This window comes from Ptychodera flava, chromosome 11 (genome assembly GCF_041260155.1).
Source record: "Ptychodera flava strain L36383 chromosome 11, AS_Pfla_20210202, whole genome shotgun sequence".
Classification (NCBI taxonomy): domain Eukaryota; kingdom Metazoa; phylum Hemichordata; class Enteropneusta; family Ptychoderidae; genus Ptychodera; species Ptychodera flava.
In genome coordinates, this window is record NC_091938.1 from 2,516,505 (window position 1) to 2,529,288 (window position 12,784).

At 35.9% G+C, this 12,784-nt stretch overlaps 1 protein-coding gene across 1 annotated transcript in view; it reads right to left on the bottom strand.

Annotated features, from left to right (window-relative positions):
- LOC139143663 (protein mono-ADP-ribosyltransferase PARP14-like) overlaps window positions 1-12,784 on the bottom strand; it is a 32,679-nt gene that overhangs the window by 11,364 nt on the left and 8,531 nt on the right. The window contains exons 10-11 of the mRNA XM_070714176.1: window positions 2,518-2,890; window positions 2,046-2,188 (exon numbers count right to left, since the gene is read on the bottom strand). Of these exons, the coding sequence (XP_070570277.1) occupies window positions 2,046-2,188; window positions 2,518-2,890 (516 nt within the window). The remainder of the gene's footprint in view (window positions 1-2,045; window positions 2,189-2,517; window positions 2,891-12,784) is intronic.

Genomic DNA, 12,784 nt, shown 5'->3' on the forward strand with positions numbered 1-12,784 from the left:
ACGCAAGGATCTAGAGATATATATTTCTATATGACTTTACCCTTTCTAACGTTATCTTGTTCGAAGTAGTTTGATTTCCGGGTGATATTTTTCGATAGACACTGAGAAGTTGTCAAGCCAGCACTGCAGTGTAGGCATACGCACGTGCACCGCACTTTGCCGATACTATACTGAACTGCTCACATGCACCGCACTTTGCCGATACTATACTGAAATTTTAGTTTCGATCTTTAGTTCCCGAGAAGGGGACTATTTTGGTTCTCTCTGAAGAACAAGGCCGTAGATTATTAATTTGTTCTTTCCACATTAATGGTGTTCCGGACTTTGGAAACTGGTTTGTATTTCGGACCGCTGACTTCGAGGGTCTATGGTATTTCCGGGGCAGCGTAATTTTGCATCCAGTTTAATGCAGTTGTTCATTCTATAAATGCGTGTTGCTGTTTTACGGCATAGACAAAGGGTTGAGAACGAAGTTTTTTTGACTTTTTGGAAAAGTTCTCTGTAATTGTTAAACTTAAAATCTACATTAATCAGACATATTTCATAATCATTTAATAAAAGTTGTAATCACACAAAAAAAAACAAAAAAAAAAAAAAAATTCTGAAGTTCAAATATAAAAAAAATATAAAAATATATTTTGTTAAATTTAAATCAAGTTCTAAAATGTCACAGGTATCATTTGATTGTTTACAGGTATTGTTTATTTGTTTACCTTGTAAAAAGCATTCTAATAATATTTTTCATTTATAAAAATTAAAAACCATTGAACATTTCATCAGCAATATCCACAAAAAATTTCATCAATTTTCAATAAGAAATGCTTGAGTTATTGCAAAAAGCACTAGAAATTGCAATTCTAGTTTCCTCAAACAATGTTCAATATGGGGTCACCTGGTTGTAATGATAACTACAGGTGTCTACCATGGCATAATTTCTAAATAGGAAGCTGATATTTTTCAAATTCAACAGGACATATCTCTGCACGTACTGAACCAATTTTCATCAAACAAAATGCAATCGATTGGTCTTGAAGAGAGCTTTCTTTTGATATATAATTTATCGCTATTGTAGCTGCCTATCAATTTCATGTAAAATCCCTATTCATACTACTGCAGGTTGAGGAGACAATTAGACTGAAAACGTTAGAAACCCCGTTGTCTGCACAGCCATTTTGGTGTGATATATCTGTGCTGATAGAAGATAAACTTTCCAATCGGTGCCTACCATGCGTAAAATTAAGGCAGGTCACTAGGGTAGGTCAAAGCATGACTTTAGCAGCGAACCTGGCAAACAAAATAATCCGGAAGCATATTTCTTCATACTGAAATCCTAAAACCCGTAGAGGTTACTCTACAGACTGTTTCGTGAGCTAGGCAATCTTCAGAAGTGAGTAGTTGGTGGGAATGGAACTGTTTTTAGTCAGGTGCATACGTACGTACGTACGCACATACATACATACCTACATACGTACGTAGGGCCTACCTGCCTGCCTGCCTGCCTGCCTACCTACCTACCTACCTACCTACCTACCTACCTACCTACATACATACATTTTTTTTACTCTTAAGCTAAAAGGTGCAATCTACTTAAATAGACATGTGTTGTCAACAGATCAATCATGAGCGTCGAAAAGTAATTTGATGATAGATTTGCAACAATATACATGGTTTTTGGAATTTGGAATTTGTAGGATAAGAGCATGTTACATTTCTCAAGTTTCAATATACCTAAGTTAATTTCGAGGACTGTTGTAAACGAAACTAAAATGTTTCCTGTTTGAAGTCGTTTAGGCACGAGCAACAGTTGTTTGGAAAGATATTCAGCTGAACACCTGCCTACCAAGATCCGGAAACAATATTTCTTTTAACAAATCAAATATTCCTCCTCCAAGTCAATGCTCTCGACATCCCTCCCTTCTTTTCTGAGCACCATGACAATGTTCAACAGTTAACCTTCCGCTTCATTTATACAGGGCCCTGTCAGCACAAGGTATTAATGACGGCTTATAAAATCAAAGTTGAATGAATGAACAATAAACCTTTACCTGTACTGTTTGTTTGGGCGTGTATGATTGCCTGTATAAAGTGTCGATATTTTGGAATTCCTCCGATTGGGGATCAAGAATTACACTTTTGAATGGCTCTGCCGGAGTCATAGCCGTCCAAAAATCAGGAAGTTCAATACTACCTGTAACGAAAGATTCATTATTAAATGTCACGTATATGGGACGTCGCCTGCTCTAAAAGGATTGATCGTTTGCCCTCGTTAAGTCGGGCAAATGGCCACCTACCCTCGGGCACATTGTCTCGTGCCTGGACTATAATATATAACACATTGAAAGTAATTACTGAAATAAATATATTGAAAGAATGAAATTGAAGAAAAGACATTCCATTATTGTGTTATAGCCAAGAAAAGGGTATGTCTAAACACAGAGTAAGCGATCAAGATATGGGAAGACAAAACGAGGTCACATTGTCTCCAAAGACGTTTATGAAATCTTAGAGAGCACTAACCTTCTTTCACGACTCTTTTGACTTCGACAGTTGAGGACTGATCGAATAGGTCAATCTCAATCATTTGTTTAAAATCAATCATATACTTTCCATCTCCTATTTGAAATACGGCAGTCTGTTCTTTGTCTTCATGGGCCATTTCGATTATCCCGGTGATGTTATCATCATACTTTTCAAAGGTTCCATTTTCATCGTACATCCACACGACCTTTTGTGCCAACAGCTTCTGCCTCTTTTTATTGTGCCCCTTCGTGGCCAATTCGTCAAGAATTATGTGGACCCTCTTAGTTGCAGACAGAACATTATGAGCCAGACCTTCTAAGACAAGTTTTGAAGGAATCGAACTGGAATCCCTTTCAACTAGAACGTTAACCTGGAAGAATGCAAACCCGTTTTAGTGAAAAAAACACATGAGGGGAAATATTGTGCTACTCTAGTTATAACATGATTGGAACCAAAATGGGAAAGGTAGATAAGTTTTACAAAATGATAAAAAGAAAACATAAATATTGTTTTCATGGAACAAACACTAACATCAGAAAAATTATTGTATGTCTCGGATTCATTTTTATGAAAAAAGTTTTATTTTTGCGCAAATGTTATAAAGAAACGAGACAAAATACATTAGAGTTCTCTAAATTATGACTTGTGAGTCACGGCACTTTTGAAATGTCCCTTACATTGGGGTTTAAGAAACGATAAATGTAGTCAGGGCACATTTGAAATGATCCTGACTGACTTAAGTGTAAATTGGTCGAAAAATGTCACTTTGGTTGGGGCAAAAATAAAAAACCGAGATTACAACTTGTATTTTAGTAACGGAGAAATAATAGATAAGTTCTACATTGTTTGAATAATGGTGCATTAGGTACAGTCATGCATTGATTCTTACTCATATCATTTCCATAGCATTGCAAATTTTCAATACATTTTTATAGATGGTAAGCGGAATATGGTGTTATATTAAACAAATTTCTCAAATTCTTGAGACACTGTGCCAATTGGAGATTGGACATTCTTGCTTCGCTTTATCTCAGCAACCTCCCAGTATGCTACTGTACAGCTTGTACCTGGTGCCACCTGCAGCTTTTATGTCAGAGTCGGCTGACTGTGAGGATGTTGTATTTCAAGTTGGAACTAATGATATAAGTGATATGACATCAACTGCTGACGTTATTTCAGGCTATGAGAATCTTGTGGAATTGGCAAAGTTAAAATCACGCAACAGTCAGTGTCACCATCCTCGGCATTCAACTATGAATTGACAGTACAGATGTGCAGTTACGTATCAAAGAAGTCAATGGTGAACTTGGAATACTTTGCAAACGTAATGTTGCTTTTGTGAACAACGACAACACATTTAAGTTGCGTGATAATAGCATCCATACTTAAGTTCTATACCGTGACGGTATTCATTTTAGAGCGAAAGACCTGATGAAAATGCTTGAACAACGCAAACCTCACCAAGCTGTTTACTGCCAACACATTCCTCAATAGAAATTATGCACATTCAACGCTAAAAAAAGGTACTAATACCCGAACAGAATTACGCACTTCGCGACACCCAATGAGCTCCAGTGCGTCCTTAAAGACTCGACCAGTTTTTCATCAGACGCAGATTCCAAGAAATACTAAATACGGCATTCGCCAGAACAACCAGAGTAGTTCAGTCAATCTACGAGATTTTGGCACCTAACCCACCACAAATTGCAACAGAATTTTTTTACCAGAATGCATTTTAGATAGATATACAGAACAACATATCAAAAGTTTACTCGAATCCGCCTTGGATAAATATGTCTCATTTGCATAAATCAAATATGGCTGCCAGCCATCCGACAAAATACATAATTGGTCATATATCACATGTTCAACAAGCTATTTCAGTGATTTCAAAGTCTGGCACTAATTAGTTGGCTCGGGAAATCATTTTTGAGGTATAATGTTTTGTAAAGGCTCTTCATTAATTTGCATAATTCTAATATGGCGGCCACCATTCTTACAAAAGTAATTTTCGGTCATATACCACATATTAATCAAGCTATTTCAGTGATTTTAAGTTAAAAATATATTTCTTTGGCATGGAAAAACGTTTTTATTTAATGATTTGCATAGGTACTTCGTTAATTTGCATAAATCCAATATGGTGGCCAACATTCCTACAATAGACAATTTCTGTCATATACCATGTATTAACTCTTTGAGCGCCAAAGTCTATTTTTGTCATCTTTATAAAATGTACCACAGTCAATTTTTTCTGCTTTTTGCCAAAATTGTGATAAAAATCTGTAGCTGACGAAATTTGATATCCAAATTTTCCCAAAATTATGAAAAAAAAAGGTAAAGAAAAGTTCACAGAAATTGGTAAAATAAGCTTATTGTATTAAAAGTTTGGTGGGAAAAATTACAGTAGTCAAAGGGTTAAACAAGCTATTTCTGTGATATCAAAGTTAAAATTATATTTCTTTGGCATGGACAAACGATTTTCGAGGTGCAATGATTTGCGTTGGCACTTTGTTAATTTGCATAAATCCATTATGACGACCAAGAGACATTTTCTGTCATATATCACGTATTAAACAAGCTATTTCCATGATTTTAAAAGTATATTTCTTTGGGATTGACAGACCATTTTTGAGATACAATAATTAGCATAGGCACTTTGTTAATTTGTATAAATCCAATAGGACGGCCAACATACCTACAAAAGACATTTTCTGTCATATACCATGTATTAATCAATTTATTTCAGCCATTTTGAAGTTTAAATATATTTCCTGAGCATGAAAAAACACCTTTGATGGTTCAATGTTTTTAAAGGACACTTTGATAATTTTCATGCATAAATATGGCTGCCAAATTAAAGTCCAAATAGCTTCTAATATAAATAAAGTTCTGGTAGACTTTTTTAGCAATAGGAATATCAAGAAGAAACAGTTAAGAGGGCACTGCACACAACAGCGTTTTTTGTTCAAAATATTTTTTCTGCAAATATTCATTCTATTCTGATTAATTTGTTAACCCAAGATTGAAAATTGGTTAGGCTGACCTTTTAGCTTGGCAAGTAGTCGTTAGTTGCATGTAAAGAAGTGTTATGTATGCAAATCACCCGATTTCCTGCTTCCCTTTTATCCCAATTTCAAGATTTCCAAAGAATTTACGGTTCCAAGACAAGAAATCTACCTTTTTAATCTAACAGTTCTCTGGTGGTTAATAAGCTCAGAACCCCCGAAATTATACATTTTCTAAAAGCTTAGATATAGGAAAACATTTTGGTAGCCCCAGTGTCACTATTGATTACAGAACTATCACGTGACAGGTAATTTGCATAACCTTTCAAAATCTGTTTTCCCTATGTTTTGTCTCAGTACTTCAAAATATCTGACTCAAACTTGCTGGAATGCAAGCTGTCACAACGCTCTTCAGTCTCAGATTTTTTATATCTTGCTTAGTTTTTTTATTAGCACAATTTACAAGAAATTAACTAGGGTTAAATTCACCGCTCTGGACGCTTTTCTGGCATAAAAATTGTCTACGAAGGTTTAAAAAAATTCTGAGACACACTTTGGAAGATCCTTAGAACAGCTTGCACTCACACAAATTTCAGCCACATATCTCAAACCATTGAAACAAAACATTGGAAAACCCATTTTGAAAGGTTATGCAAATTACCTGTCACGTGATAGTTGTGTTAACAATGGTGATCCAATGTGTTAACTGTTTTAAAAAATCGTGTACAAAATCTTCAGTTTTTAATTTAGACTGAACCTCCTTCTTATTGAGGAGTGTATCATCCCCCTAGATGATAGGCAAGCAGTCATCACATGTAACAGCAAAACTACAATAAACACAACAAAGATAATAAAAAGGCAGAAACAAAAAAACATGTGACCAAAAATAAAAAATACCACAATACGCAAAAACTTAGTGCTGTTGCTAACAATGTCAGATTCTTAAAAACCCTATCAACACACAAACTCACAAAAACTGAAAAGTACATGCTTAGCAAAGACTTAAATCAGTTCAAAAAACTCAACAGCCAAACAGAATCCAAACTGTTGCAGGATACAAACATGTGCATCTGGAAAAATGACACTTGGAAAAATGACTGGAAATGTACTTGTTTGTATTTTGTAATAGTTGGATTCTGTGTTTTGATTAATTGTAAGCTTTTGCTAAAGCATGCAGTTTTCAGTGTTTGTGAGTTTGTGTGTTCATAAAGTTTTTTATGAATCTGACATTGTTTGTAATAGTGCTAAGTTTTTATTTGAGTGTATTATGGCATTTTTTATTTTGGTCATATCATTTTTTTTCTTTTTTTTTAGCTTTGTTGTGGTTATTGTATTTTGTTGTTATGTGTGATGACTTCTTGCCTATCATCTAGGGGGATCTTATAAAGCAAGCATCCGTAAGAAGGGGTTCAGTCTAAAGATTTTGTACACGTTTACACTTATTTATATTAGAAGCTATTAAGCAATGGGCCACAATATAGCTGCCATTTTTAATCAATGCAAATTATCAAAGGGCCTTTGTAAAATTGAACCACAAAAAGTTTCTTTATACCAAGAAAAATACTAAACTTTAAAATCTCTGAAATGGCTTGTGTAATGCGTGGTATATGACCGACAATGCCCTATGTAGGAGTGTTGGCCCCCATATTGGATTTATGCAAATTAACAAAGTGCCAATGCAAATCATTACAGCTAAAAAATCGTTTTTTCCATGCCAAAGAAATATACTTTTTAACTTTAAAATCAATGAAATAGCTTGATTAATATGTGGTATATAACCAAAAATTACTTTTGTAGGAATGCTGGCCGCCATATTGGAATTATGAAAATTAATGAAGAGCCTTTACAAAACATTATACCTCAAAAATGATTTCCCGAGCCAACTAACTAGTGCCAGACTTTGAAATCACTGAAATAGCTTGTTGAACATGTGATATATGACCAATTATGTTATTTTGTCGGATGGCTGGCAGCCATATTTGATTTATGCAAATTAGACATATTTCCCAAGGTGGATTCGAGTAAACTTTTGATATGTTGTTCTGGGTACCTATCTAAAATGCCTAAAATACCTATCTAAAAATTCTGTTGCAATTTGTGGAGGGTCTAACCCTATTTTGACTGGACTAGAGACAGCCAAGTACTGCAGGAGCTCGACGTTCAAATCTTACTCGTTTTGACTGTAGAGCCGTTGGTCACGTTAGAACTAGATGTCCGTAATGCCAAGGTGAAAAGAAAGGATATTCTCGAATTACTAACCAGGTCAGATGCTTCAGCTGTGGTGAACAGGGCCATGTAGCCAGAGTCTGCGGACATGATTTTCCTATCTCTTGTTGGACTTGTCATGGGTGACTGTGCCCACAAAGTGAATGACTGTCTGAAAGCTTAGGGAGTAGGCCATGAAGGGAGTGCAGTTAAAACTCAAGACGTGGTAATTTCTCTGATAAACTTTTACATCCTTCTATGAACGCAAACCCTTTTTATGATCTTAGTACTGTTAAAGGCCTCGCCTTCGTCACTGGGACATACAACATATTACGAACAAGATTGATCAGTTAAGATTTTGGTTTTGCTACACCAATAATATTTTTGATGTGCTAATTATCAGTGAAACATTTCTCAATTACTTGCATTCTGACACAAACTTTCTGATCGATGGCTATGACCTATGCAGAAAAGATAGAGCAACAGGTGTAGGAGGTGGGCTTATTGCATTTGATAAGTCGCACCGTATGTTCAAACGTAGGAGAGATCTTGAGTCTAAATCAGTAGAGATGATTGTTCTCGACCTTGTAATGAAAAGCGCACGAACACTGATTATTGTTGGAGTTTATAGACCACCAGCTTCCTCAATTTCAGTAGCTATCGAAATTGAATCAGTTATTGAAACTTTTTATTTTTTAGATAAATTATCGTCTTGTGAGATTTCATTTTAACTTATTGTCTCAGAATGTTAACAATCACTACATTTTTAAGTGTACGGATTCGATGAAGTTTACACATGCAGCCGGACCAGACCAGTGTCAGGGACTCTGCTTGATCACATGTATGCTAGATGCCCACAGAATTTTTCATCTGTCTGTGCTGCCGAAGTTGGTATATCTGATCATTATCCTGTTTTTGTTGTACGACATTTGAATGCAAGCTCTGATAACACTGGTTACCATATTACGATTAATCAAGACAGTTTCGTAATTTTATTCCAAGCATTTTGTTGGGGATCTGGAATCTACCTCATGGCCAGATGTCCACGTGTCTGATGATGTAAATACCACTTTCAATGAGTTGACTAACTCCTTCAGTCGTATTTGCAATGCGCATGCACCGATTATCACGAGACGTGTGAGTAGGATTAGGCAACCACAATGGTCCTCTCCTGAAATTCTGACAATCCTGTGAAAGCCACTCGGTCAAAAAACCCTAACGACTGGCTTGTGTATTGTTCGTTACGGAACAGGGTTGTCCATCAAATTACTTCAGCAAAGTGATGTCATTATCGTAAAGTCTTCACAAACAACCCTAATGACGCTTCTGTTCTTTGGCACTCTTTTAAGATATTCTGTCCCGTGGTGACAGTCAGTCACTCAGCTCAACTTGTGCCATTAAGGTAACAGGTGAAAAACAACAGGGATATCGCTAAGGATTTCAAATTCATTTTATTAGCATCATTGATAAGTTTCGTCAGCATTTTGACAGTACTCTTGGTCTCAGTGTATCCAATCCTTCGGTTAACTTGCGATATGGTAACTGGTCACCCAGTTTCCAAATTTCTCATGTCACTGTTGACTTTGTGAAAAAGCATCTTTCATTACTCTCCAGGTAATGATGAGCTGTCCTCGAAATTTCTAAGATCGGTGCGGCGTGTATTGCTGACTATGTTACTAGTATCATTTAATATGTCAATAACAAATGGGGTCTTCCCTATACTTGTTATAATTTTTGCTCGTGTTGTGCCCTTTCTTAATGGTGGTTCGAAAAGCGATATTAACAACTATAGGCCAACTTCCATTTTGCCCTTCCTCTCTAAAATCCTGGTAAAGCATGACAATTACATAGCCTTTTTGCATATGAATCATTTGATTGTTGAGTCCCAATCTGGCTTCAGACAACATCACTCATGTCACACTGCTCTGATTAAACTGACGGGTCACCTCCTCTCTAACGTTCAATTTGGTTTCTTCAATGGTTTATTGTTTTTGTGCCTACGTAGGCTTTTGATTTGGTTGATCATGATATTCTCATGGATAAACTCGCTATCTATGGTGCTTCCGGGTCATCTCTCCGTTGGTTTCGCTCTTACCTGGCAGACAGAACTCAGCTTGTTCGGTATCCTGGATATAGATGTGAGTCGGAGGTCTTGCCAATCGCTAGTGGCGTCCCTCAAGGGTCTATTCTCGGCCCCTGTTTTTTTATTTTCATCAAGGATCTTCCCCTTAATACGGGTGTGTTAGATGTGTTCGCTGACGACCAGACTTTGTGTGTTTCAGGTAATAGCATTGATCAATTATTTCTCGTATGACGATAATTTTGACCCAATCTCATCATGGGTTGCTGTTAGTGCTATGGCAATCAACATGGGAAAAATAAAAGTATGGTCATTGCTTCTTGCCCAAAAATTAGACATATCCGAGGCCTTTATTAATGTCAAAATACAAGAAACAATTATCTCTAATGTCTCTTCTCACTTCCTTTTAGCCGTTTCAATTGATTCTACTTTAAGTTTGGATGTTGACGTTGATAACCTGTTTAAGTAAGTTTCTAACAGAATTGGTATCCTTCGCAAACTACATCCGTTTACCACTACGAGTATACTCTTTTGGTTGTGTACAATGCACGGTTCCTTTCTTGATTGATTATTTTTGCACTGTTTGGGGCAAAACTTCGAAGTCAAATCTTCACCGTATTTACAAACTCCAAAAAGGACAGGAAGAGTTATTTTAGGATAGGATTGTGTGTTTCCTCACGAACTATCTCTTTGACTTTGCACTGGTTGCCGATTGACGTACGTATTGTCTATTTCACTGCGTAAATGACATTCAAATCAATGAATAGCATCGCATCCCTTATTTGACTGACGTTTTTCATCGAATTTCATCGAACAGCCATTATGCCAGTCATGAAAATTTGCATCTTCCAAAATTCAAGACTGCAACAGGTCGAAAGTCTTTCTCTTTCCCTGCTGCGAGTAACTTGGGAAAACAATTCCCCCTGCGATTAGAAACAACTAAACTTTGTCCATTTTTACAGTTACGTTGCGAGATTATCTTATGATGAAGTTTACAAACGACTGTTTAGATTAAGATCAATTTATTTTCTTTTGTGATTTAATGAAGATGTTACTCATTCTTATTTGAACACTTGCTGTCGGCTTTTACAGTTAAGTTGCGAGATTATCTTATGAAGTTTACAAGCAACTGTTCAGATTAAGATTAATTTATTTTCTTTTGTGATTTAATGAAGATGTCACTCATTCTTATTTTGAGCACTTGCTGACGGCTCTGATGTAAACTACAATTTGATTTGTAACTCAGATCATCCTCTTCAAATAAAGTATAATAATAATAATAATAATAATAATAATAATAATAATAATAATCCAATTATCCAAAATAAGTTCCAATCATGTTTTATAGACTCATGTTTATGTCTAACACTTAAAAGTCGAACCTTACTCCAACCATATCGACTTAAAAAATCAGAGTTACACTAATGTGAAATGTTCATTTTTATCTTGCCAGCCTACTACGTAAAACACACCAGTGTACATATGCAGCGGTAGCAATTAACGTTTATGATTAACACTTTTCCTCGGTTTAATGTAACTGACATTGCAAAAGGCTAATTTCACATTTTTAATCGCACACATCCACATTCTGAAGTAATATTTTAAATAAGAAATAATTACATTCCGGTTAATGATAAGAGGCAACAACTAATTTCGTACATTTATATCAAGAGAATGTTATGTAGGTCATTTTCTTCCACACTCATGACCTGAGAGTAATTAGTCTAGAACATTCTCAAGGTCACCGTCCTTCATGACCTCACGACCTTGAATTCAATTAGTCGTGTTTGGAATGTTCTGGAAATTTAATTAGTTGTGTAAGAGAGATATTTTTAGAGCAGTAATTAGCATGTCAATAAAAGTTCTAGATTGTTCTTATATGCTCTTATATAACCACATGAGTATAAATAGGGGAGCAGCACAGCTTGCAGTCAGACATTTGGGATCGTGTCTCTTGCGTGTTACTTCAAATCTTTGGAAACTCCAGCAGTATTAATTTCAAGACTTTTCAAGACCTTCACTGCCACGCTGGATTTATACTGTGGACTTTGTGCAACTTCAAGCCTGCAAGCCAAAGGACTGTTCATTCATCCGACTGACTGTTACAACTCTGAGACTGGAGCTTTGCCGTCCCAGCTGAGATAAGTAGCCTGTACACTTTTACAGTTTGTATTCTATCCCTTGACTTGGCGATTAGTTTTATTTTTCGTAATAAATTTCGTTTTATACGGAAATTGCTGAGTTCACCTTTTGTTCGTTTTCTTTCACGTAACAATAAAAGGGGTTATTAATTGATTCCTGTAATTTTATTGATGACCGTGTTAAAAGAGAAACCCCGTCGGAACTACGGCTGTGCGAGTTTCTTGTTTACAAACAATGTATTTCATGCACCATATCTAGATGCATCTCATCATTATAGCTGCAACATTTACATTATGCGATGTACATTATGACAGACATGTTTTAACTTTCATTTATCACCATCGTACCTTGGATACAGTGTTTACATTGTTGTATGGGTTCCATACGACCTTTGTGCGAAGGTCCGACGACTATCCCTTGAACAGAAATATTGCTTAAATTTTGAAGGTTTGCACACAATTTCAAGTTAAGCACTTTTTTGTGTACCGATTGATGCTAGGAAGTTAAATCCTACAAGTAAGTACAAAAAGGGAATAATTCGAATATACGCTTCTGGATGCCTGATTTGCTTCTAAAAGATCATGATAATGCTACGTTGGCGAGTTTCAAATTTCAATTTTCGACGACACACTTTTCTGAAAATAAATAAACAACCTTGGAATAATATACAGTTGAGCATCTGCGAATTTCAACTTGCTTTACGCTTTAAGAGTATTCGTGATCTACCGCAATGTGACCTTGATGGTTTGTTCTGAGTTTATATTTCTCCGTGGTTTATAAAAATGTTGCAGTTGTTTTAAGATCAGGTATAGTAAAGTTGATGGTTATA